A 10,258-nucleotide genomic window follows, 5' to 3' on the forward strand; every position below is an offset into this window, starting at 1 on the left:
GCAAGCTAATGTGAACTGCCTGTTGGTTTTGCCGGGCTGGTTCTGTTAGGCTACAGCCCTCAAATGGGACGGGTGGTTTCACTTAGTACATGCATTAATGACATTCTTTCTTTTATTAAACACTATTTGCCATGCAAAGTGAGAGCTTTCTATATGTAAATGTAAAAACGGCATGCTTTAGGCAGATGCTGTGGTTTTCCACGGACATATGAAATGTGTGAGAGGAGTATTAAACTGCTTGGTTATTTGAGGCCCGCCCACAATATCAAGAGCTCAGAATTGCGGGTTGCAATCAGGCTGTTGTACCCCGGAACGTGTATTGAGAGGTTTGCGAGCCTTTTGGGGTCGGTCTGCAGCAAACATGGATGCAGCATTCCATATGATATTCTGATATTGATTGTCGTTTGTTTTTGACATAGGCCAAGGTGACAGATAGCCTAGCCGGTTTTTCCTGAAGACACTTAAACCCTGGAAATGTGTCATAGTAGCCTAATTCAGAAATTATGCGTTTACGGTTGGTTAGAGAAATGACATCTCGCCTGACTGCGTGCACGCCTGTTTGATGTAGGACACATCAGCAACAGGCTTCACCATTAGATATCGTTATGTATCTTTTTCGATAATCAGAAACAGACACCACGGCGGCTTGAAGGGTAATGGTGATACAGCGCGTCCACCAGGAGTCTATTGACACGTCTACTAGGCAGGCAATGTTCGCATTCGCATCATCTGGTCATGGACTTCTTTTGAATGGCCTGCTAATCGCAACTACCCTTTTATGACAAACATTTGACATTCATACATTTCGATGGGGCTGTGGAATTGAACTTTGGAATTTAACAAGATAGTTTATCAACCTGGGCAATGGGAACTCAAGTTACTGGAAGGAAAAGAATCCCCAATCGGGAGAAAATGACTGCAGAGGACGATGCCCTGAGTCAGATTGCACGGGAGGTGAGTCTGGATGTAGCCTATGTAACTTGTGCTGATTTGAAAGGTTCTACGATGTTCATGGGCAGCCTTTAATAGAGCACTGTCATATTGCGGTGAATATCTCAATTTCCCACCGCATTCTGTCCACCGCCTTTCAATGAAGATTAGCATGTGCAGATGCACACCCATAACCAAGTCTTTGGAACTCTCTGTGTGTAAAACAGCAGATCGGCATCATTTCGCCACAGGCTGTCCACACCTTATTTTCATTTTAATATGTAACCCGCAAGAAAAAGGGTTACGCTAACACCTCAGATCTTACACTAGCAGACATGAGAGATGTTTATAACGAGGCAGCGACGCATTATTTGATGAGAAGGAAGCAAGGGCATTGTTGTGACAGTGACCTACATGATTGACCACGTTGGTGGGAAGTTCATCTTTTAGAAATAATGTGATGATTGAGTCTTTGGGGGTCATTGTCTTCACTATGACCGCAGGCATGTCATCTTTTAGGCAGCATCAGTTTCAGATGGCCTGATAGATCAGCATCCTTACGTGTCTTACGTATCAACCTGCAGAAAGCAATGACGCACAAAGCGTTCAGTTTAACCAGTGAAATCAGAACAGTCCTCAGTCCTGACGTCAGCGGTTTCTCACTGTTAATAAATATCTCATGGTAGGAATAGTCCAACAGAATACCCTACTACTAACGTTAACTGTCTTCCGGGACCTTATGTCGTGTGGAATAAATACATTACAAATACATCAATGTAATGCACTATTGTATTAAAGAACGTGCTAATGAATCATTTGAAATCCTTCCTATTTAAACGACACCTAGGCCTATCTGAAATGTTTGTGCCAGTCAGTGAATGAACATGTTAATATGGCTGGTGATATTGTAAGGCCAATTCTGACCTGTCCTCTGACTCACACATCTGGAAAGCATTTTGTTCTGGAAAATACACACATGCAGTTTCCCCTCACATTCCTAAGTTGTTCCGACTCATTTTCCCCTTTGCAGGAGCTTTTGTCACCTCGCAACCTTGCTATTCTCAAACACAGAAAATAGAGACGGGGTTTGCTATGTTGATCATGTACAGCGGAGAGAAAGGACCTGCTGTAGGAAACGTCTGAGCAGAAAAGTTAGTTACAAGTAGAGTACATTATCTGCCAGTGTTAGTATACCCAAAGACTCGTGTCCTGCAGTTTGTATGTGTGAGTGTTTGTGTGTGGGGGGAGGGGGTTGGTTGGGTTGTTTGTCTAGCGCTGGGTCCCCAGTTCTCAGAGATCATTAACCTAGTTTAGTCTGCCCTTGTTTTTCTGTCACTTTGTTCTCTTATAACTTTTATTTCCTGCATTTGGTTATGTGGGAGGGGGGAGTCTTTTCTGCTGATGTCAGAATACTATAGACTTGTTAGTCATCATGTGAATGGCCTTCATAGCCCGTTCCCAACCAGTTGATGCTAGATGTGGATCTGGTCTGACTGTCCTCTAAACTGTTATTAATTCTACTCTCTTTTAGTTTGTCATTGAGATTTTCTATAGAAATAAAAAGAATGTGCCCTTAAAAATGGTATATCATAGTAACAATGATTATAATTATCTTAGCTGTTAACACTGTTTATGAATTGCGCAGAATTGCCCTTATCTTTTCAATGCATCATGTACAGAGTCTAAAGACTATTAGTGTAAACACACATCATTTCTGTGTAAATGTTCCCAGATTCACAAGCTCTCTACTTTAGTGGTGATTTCCCTGTAAAGAGTTAACAGCTGTCTGCTCCACACCAGTTTCACTGGTGGGGTAGGAGGGGATCACCTCACTGCTGTCCAGCCAGTGAGATGGCAGGAAATGTCTCTCAGTAAACACTATGACATTTCCCCCTGGTCTGTTTTTCCCAGGCCTGATTAGCCTCCATGTGCTTTGGGTTTTCCTGTGAAGCGGTATCCATCATTAGAGCAGCCTTTTAAAGGGTTCCCGCTGCATGCCATCTTTATGGCAGCTTTAGACGGGAATTCATAGCAAAGGATGCTGGGAAAAAACTCCCACAAAGGGAAAGATATTACATTTTGTGTGTTTTGTTCGTTGTGGTTAGAGATGCTGAAATGTCATGACTATTTCTGCATGTGGAGATGAAAGCATGGAGGGACAACTCAGTTATTATAGAGTTATATTATAGTGATTGAAGATACATTTGGAGGATACTTGCTGAATTTGCTGAGTTTGCAAAGGTCTGAGCCACGAGGGGTTTCACTGGTTGAGAATGGTCCATAACATTATCACCTTGGGACCATGTGATGTAGATGAAGATGTACTCTGCTGTGCATGTCACATGAAGTCACTGAAGTCGTTTTGAAACGAGAGACTAACGACAGTCAGACAGGTCTTAGAACCTTGGTTCCATTCACAACCCTTATTATTCCCGACCTCAAAGCTGTTTAGGAGCTCATTCCAACATTGTTTTGAAGGTCCCCACTTCACAAAATGTCACAAAATGGTGACATCATTTGGGGAAAGGGAAAGAGAAGCTAGGGATAGCTACAAAGACACAATGCGTAACACAATTTCAGGAGTCAGGGTCACAAGCAGTCCCAATCTCATTCAACTTTGAGCTCTATCATTTTATTTTAGTTTGGTGAAAATATTTCATTTTAGTTAAATGGGTGGAGTTAGAGGAGTTCTTCATATGACATTTAAGTCATATTGTCTTTTGATTGGACCTGAAGATACTCATGAACATGCCTTTTACCACAAGTCTTCAACTCTGTTTTGCTTGACATGTCCCTAACTTGTTGTAGTTTCACATTTTTCTTTCGTTCCAGAAAATGAAATAGTAAACCGTTTTGAAATTATTCTATTTATATGGAGTTACTCAGCCATCCATCCAGTTTGTGACTGATATGCCCAATTTAGAGAGAGGTTTGCTTTGACATATCAGACCTCTGTGAGGTTATTAGATGAGAGTGTGGATAATGTCCTGTTCAACTGATGTATGTATCGCCAAGGCAACCCCCATTCGCTCATTGCTGTCCATTGCCCTGGACAATAAGTCTCAGGTATTTATCACATATTTGCTGATATGTGAAAACTATTTGTCATTTTTGCTGATATGGCTTTGACCTGAGCAGCTAGCTATCATTGGTCTGTCTAATAATCCTATCCATAGACCCAGTAGCTACATGAACAGAGAGTGGTGTTGTGATTGAATCCCAGTGGCATCTTCTAGCTGTGATACTCCCCTTTCAATATCAGTGTGTCATTGCTGTGGTTGGTACGTGGAGTGATTAAAGGCTCCAAGCTTGAAATGGGGGGGACTTCATTGTGTGTAGGATGACTTCTGATGGGTATATTTATGAAGGTAGCTTTACTTGATATCTGAAATAGAACAGAAAATATATTTGAGATTCAGTTCATCTGTGTACTGCTAGTCGCCACACTTATGCATGTACTGCATTATTCATACCATTTCTTTTTTCATGTACATATATCGGACATTTCACAAATGGAACTTATTTGGAGGGTGCAAGTATTGATATTCTCTAACTTGGCTGGAATTCATTTCCCTGAGATGTTTATCTGTGTTTCCAGCTTTGTCAGAATTTGCAGTCATGTGAGGAAGAGCTGGATAACAGCATCTAAGGCATCTCAGGGAGAAAGGGTGCATGGCTGGTGGGTGTGGGGGTGGGGGGGCGTGTGATGTGCAGAAGAAGTAGGTGTGTCTCTGGCTGGCGACTGGCTGGTGATGCAAATAACCCAGTGGGCAGAGTGACAGCTGGTCGTCTCAGAGCTGAGCTGCTACCGCCCCCCCCCCCCTCGCTCAAGCACAGAGAGGATTGGGCCTTTTCTGTGCTACTGACCTGCATGCTTAAACCCACACAGTGGCATAAGCACACTTACACGAACGCTGTTTCAGACACCACAAGTCTATTTCACAGCCTGGAATTGACATTTTAGCTGCATTTTCTGCTTCATTTTATCCATAATAATACCCATACAGATGCATTTATATTCAGATTCAGCTGAGCTCCAATAACCATACATATACAGTATCTAAAATAAACTGAAATATCTATCCAAATATTGTACTAAATACATTTTCATATATTAACTACCGGTAATTGTTTTTTTTTTCTTGTTTGTAGGCTTTCTTGTTGTAATGGGTCAGGGTCGGTGCTCTCTCCTAGCCACTGCTGTGGTATGGCAGACAACTGGAGATAATAGGACATCAGAGGTTCCTGTAGCCTTAAGCCTCTGATTAAGTAGTTGGGTAGACTGAGGGGACGCAGGCGCTGGGAGGAAGTGATGTATAATATGGGGGAATGGTGGTGTTTTAAGCTGGGATTAGTCTGGGGCTCTTGGCCTCGGTGGTGCTGCGATGCTCCACATGAAGCCTTAATCTTGCCAAGTCAGACTGCATGGACCTCTATGTTTACTACAGAGAGATGAACTCCATTTTTGCATACATATTAGTCTTTCTTTCTTACTGTTACCTTTGGATGGCCTTTTGGTGTGTGTGTGTGTTTTATTCAGGCTGAAGGATTTGACAAGCATGGTGACTGTATTCTGAATGAGGTAAAGGTCCTAGAGAAGGGGTGTTTACGAACGTCTTCTCTGTGTCCTGACCTAGTAACGGTGCTTATGTCATTCACCTCAGCTGAACTGTATTACAGAGAGGTGGCTCTGATTGGTACAGCCTGATTGGTTAACAAACTGTTACGTTGCCAACCACTTCTTATCTCATTAGGATAGCCTTATACCCCTATAGTATTTTTGCCAACAACGGTAATGGAGAGCCTGACTTCCTGATCTTGGTTTTCATCACCTCAAAAAATATATTTGCTGAGCAAGACATTTTAGTGAGATTAATGTAGACCATTTGAAAATGGAAATGGCTTTTTGTCCTGTTCCTAGGAACAAAATACAATCAGTGTTATTACTGTAAGTAGTTGGCAGGCATTAACTTGTTCTAAAGTTGATAATAGTGTCTGGTGCTGCAGCTGTTTGAGTCCCATAGACCCCCTGGGAATTTTAATGGTATGAACAACACCGATGTGGACCCACATTCACATGAAAGAGAGTCAACTCTCCACTCTGCTTTAATCACTGGTGCTCCATGTAAGAGGATTACAAACTGCTAAATGGTGTCTACACGCTAACAGAGTGGCAGTCTGACACAGTGAGCAGAACAGACAGAGTGTAGCAACACAGAAACACTGAAGCAGACTTTACTCTCAAACGGTTGCACTGTGATATAAGCATGAACACACACCAATCACAGTACACTTTCAGTACAATTTGTCTTTGCTTATTCTATCTCTCTATCTTGAAATAAAGCTGTGAAAAGAAGGTTCCCTGTGGTTCCACAAAGGCAGTGAGGTCGCGGCAATGCAGGAAACAGACAAACAGCTGGATGATGATTCAGCCCTGGTTTTAGCCTGATGATGTGTACCTTGGACGGTATGCGTGTGTATGTGTGTGCCTGTGTGTGTATGTGTGTGTGTGCCTGTGTGTGTGTGTGTGTGCCTGTGAGTGTGTGTGTGTGTGTGTGCCTGTGTGTGTGTGTGTGTGTGTATGTGTGTGTGTGCCTGTGTGTGTGTGTGTGTGTGTGCCTGTGTGTGTGTGAGTGTGTGTGTGTGTGTGTGCCTGTGTGTGTGTGTGTGTGTGTGTGCCTGTGTGTGTGTGTGTGTGTGTGTGTGTGTGTGTGTGTGTGTGTGCCTGTGTGTGTGTGTGTGAGTGTGTGTGTGCCTGTGTGCCTGTGTGTGTGTGTTTGCCTGTGTGTGTGTGTGTGTTCAATGCCTGCTCCCTCTCTGGCTTGTGACCAGGTGCTGTCCTCGCTGGGCCGTGTTTAGGGCAAACCAAAAGGAGAGAACCTCAGAACCGAAATAAAACTTTGGCGCTCTGTGGATGTAGACGGCTAAAAAGAGAGATTATACTGCCTTTATACTGCCTGCTGCATAGAGCTGGGTTTATCCTGAATATTTTTTTATCCTCTTGCTGTCAAATCCTCAATTACTCCTCAATTGCTGTAGTCTCTTTTTGATACAGTGCCACATTTAACTCTTATGCAAAGAGATTGAGACTTTGCTGTTGACAGCGCTATCTCTGCTGTCGTTTCCTTCTCCCTGCTGACACTGTCTAAGACAGCTGAGCAATATTTCTGTGTGCTTAAGTGTCCTCAGTAGTGCAACCCTGACGTAGGCCCAACACAGTACGCTCCTCTGTGTGGTCAGGGAGAGGGGTTTGGGACTGCAAGAATGATTCAGCAGGATTCTGCCTAAATCCACAGTGCACAGACAGTGTGTCTTTCCAGATCATTAAGTCCTCATCTTGATCTTCTATTTGTACTTGATATAGTGAAATGTAAAAGGTTCAGTAGATGAACAAAGACCCATCATAACAGTTCATTGAGGAAGAAATAGACAAAGAGGTTGAGAGAGGACTTGAAAGGGTGATATTTGAAGTGAAAGTCAGGCTGGTTAAAGTCATTAAGCTGTTGGTTCACAACCTCCTGTCTCTTAATGTCCCCTCTCCTGGCCCTCTCAGCTACAGAGTGCAGTAGCCTTCAGTTATCAGGCCTTTATTGATGGACCGCTGCATCTGGCCCTCTCAGCTACAGAGTGCAGTCGCCTTTATTGATGGACCGCTGCTGCAGGAACTGTGTGATGGTGAACTCATGAGTGTTGTGATGAGTCATAAGGGGTGTTGTATTATGTGGGTGTTGCATTGTATTACCTCTGGAAGTATTATCAAAGCTTGCCTCCAGTGGTGATTTATTCGGGTGTTCAATTGTTTAGTGTTAAAACCTTAGTTTAATTTCAAGAACAACACCACAGTTAACATTAGCGAATGATCAAGTGATCCCAGATTCCACGCAGTGTTCATATTGGACTTAGTACTATCTGAGCTTGTTGTAAAGGTGTGTCAGATTTCAGTGAGCAGTGTCCACCTCCATAGTCTGCTATGTCCAATGAACTACGCTGTCAGATTTCCAGGTCCCTCCGACTTCCCCATCCCCGTGAGTGTTATGTACTTACAGGCCTTAAAGTAACAATATGTAACAATTTTACCTTAGAATAACAGTTTGAAAAAAATTGTGCCGCTACAATTACTTTTAATATGGAGAATGGCCTCTCCGCCATTGCCATAGGGGGTCTGTAGGGAAAATACTGCGGTATGTAAGATTTCTGGAGCCGCCCGGTCCTTTGTGTCTGAGCATGCGCGACTAGGATCGGGTAGCGATTTCGATTCAGAGCTAGCCATCTTTCTGCTGGATTAGTAAGTAGTTTATTTGCTGTCCTGCTTTGTCTTGTCTTGCACTTGCTTGATGTTTGACTGTGTTAGCAAAGTTGTTGACTCACTAGTTTGTCATAAACGAGGAAAGCAAATTTCAACAGGTTTCGCCGCTAGGGGGAGCTAAATGCTCTGAAAACAGTGGAGATGGTTGTAGACTTTAGAAAGAACCCAGCCCCACCCACCCCTATCACCCTGAGAGACTCCCCAGTCGACACTGCGGAGTCCTTCCGCTTTCTGGGCACCATCATCTCCCAGGACCTCAAGTGGGAGCTGAACATCAGCTCCCTCACCAAAAGAGCTCAACAGAGGATGTACTTCCTGCGGCAGCTGAAGAAGTTCAACCTGCCAAAGGCAATGATGGTGCACTTCTACACCTGCATCATCGAGTCCATCCTCACCTCCTCCATCACCGTCTGGTACGCTGCTGCCACTGCCAATGACAAAGGCAGACTGCAGCGTATCATCCGTTCTGCCGAGAAGGTGATTGGCTGCAATCTTCCATCTCTTCAGGACCTGTTCGCCTCTAGGACCCTGATGCGGGCAGGTAAGATTGTGGCCGATCCCTCCCACCCGGGTCACAAACTCTTTGAGGTTCTTCCCTCCGGCAGGAGGATGCGGTCCATCAGGACCAAAACCTCACGCCACAAAACCAGCTTCTTCCCGGCTGCAGTTGGCCATTATTAACAAGGCCCGGGACCCCCACCTGACCTGGACTCTTATCCCACCCCCACACCCTAAGTCTGTGTTACATTAACACACATTACATTGCACATTGCTCATCCACATTGCACTCCTGTTTTGCTTTTTGCACTCTACTTTCCACTTTACTTTTTTATATTCATTGTTTATATATTTGTATCGTATATATTGTGTTTTTTGGTTCTTATGTGTAGTACTTTTCTTATGTGTAGTACTTATTTGTGATTTTATGTTATGTGTAGTACTTATTGTGTTTCTATGTTTTTATGTTTTATGTTTACTTTATGCACCTTCACACCAGACAAAATTCCAAGGAGGTGTAAACCTACTTGGCAATAAATCCCATTCTGATTCTGATTCTGATTCTGAAGCCAAAAACTCCTTAGTGCTGCTTTAACTCAGCAAACAGTCAACTGACAACACCAGACCAAAACATGAAACTTTTTTATGAGGGTACCTGACAGGTCAGAGTATTAACATCCTCACAACAGCACACTATATGAGCTCACTGAGCTAAAACATCGTGTTATCTGAACACATAACTAACTGCCAGTCAACAGCACACTATATGAGCTTACTGAGCTAAAGCATCGTGTTATCTGAACACATAACTAACTGCCAGTCAACAGCACACTATACGAGCTCACTGAGCTAAAGCATCGTGTTATCTGAACACATAACTAACTGCCAGTGTTATCCTCCAGGGATCAGTGCCAATTCCAGTTAGCAAAAGCATGTGGGCCTCAACTGACAGATTTCTTGCACATTCTACTGGGCTCTGGGCAATGGGGGCAGTGACATGGGACAAACAAGGGCCCTCTCAGCTGTTGGAATTGTGGATGTTGCCTGTGTTTGACTACAGACCAGCTCTGCAATTGAATAATACTTTTAGTCTAGGTATTGACAAGCCTAGGCTAGGTTTTCAAGAACTTTTCATAGAACCATGACCTCTCTGGATGTTAGAATTTGGCAAACTCTCTGAAAATGTGTAAATAATGAAACACTGTGTCATGTAATGACAGAAGGTGTATTTGAAGCTGCATAATACAAGTTGTATTGTGGTTTTTTGTTACACTCTAATGTGTATTGAAAATAAGAATGTTTTTGCCTTCCATTTTAATAACTGTGAATCTGGAGCTGGAGTTTCTTTTGGTAATGTGAATTATGATTGATTCTGTTTTCTTGGGTGAGTTTTGATTGATTCTGGTCTATGAAAGCTGTTTGTAATGAGCCAGTTGGCTCCAGTGTGTTGGATGATTTGTGTATGGCTCGTGTCTTTTAGATCAGGGTTTCCCAACCCATTGGTGGGCCGTGGAGCACCATCCA

General features: G+C 43.2%; 1 protein-coding gene across 11 annotated transcripts in view; it reads left to right on the top strand.

The window, feature by feature from the left end:
* Nucleotides 1-282: 282 nt before the first annotated feature.
* The window catches only part of lrrfip1b (leucine rich repeat (in FLII) interacting protein 1b), a 31,000-nt gene continuing 21,024 nt past the window's right edge, over nt 283-10,258 (top strand). For 4 of the 11 annotated variants that reach the window (XM_031558157.2, XM_031558160.2, XM_031558159.2 and 1 more), the window contains exon 1: nt 285-954. In XM_031558157.2, the coding sequence (XP_031414017.1) occupies nt 865-954 (90 nt within the window). In that variant the 5' untranslated portion in view covers nt 285-864. Of the gene's footprint in view, nt 955-10,258 lie in introns of all 11 variants that reach the window. The other 7 variants (XM_042702835.1, XM_031558164.2, XM_031558155.2 and 4 more) reach the window with 5 other exon arrangements.

Source organism: Clupea harengus, chromosome 21 (assembly GCF_900700415.2).
Source record: "Clupea harengus chromosome 21, Ch_v2.0.2, whole genome shotgun sequence".
NCBI lineage: Eukaryota > Metazoa > Chordata > Actinopteri > Clupeiformes > Clupeidae > Clupea > Clupea harengus.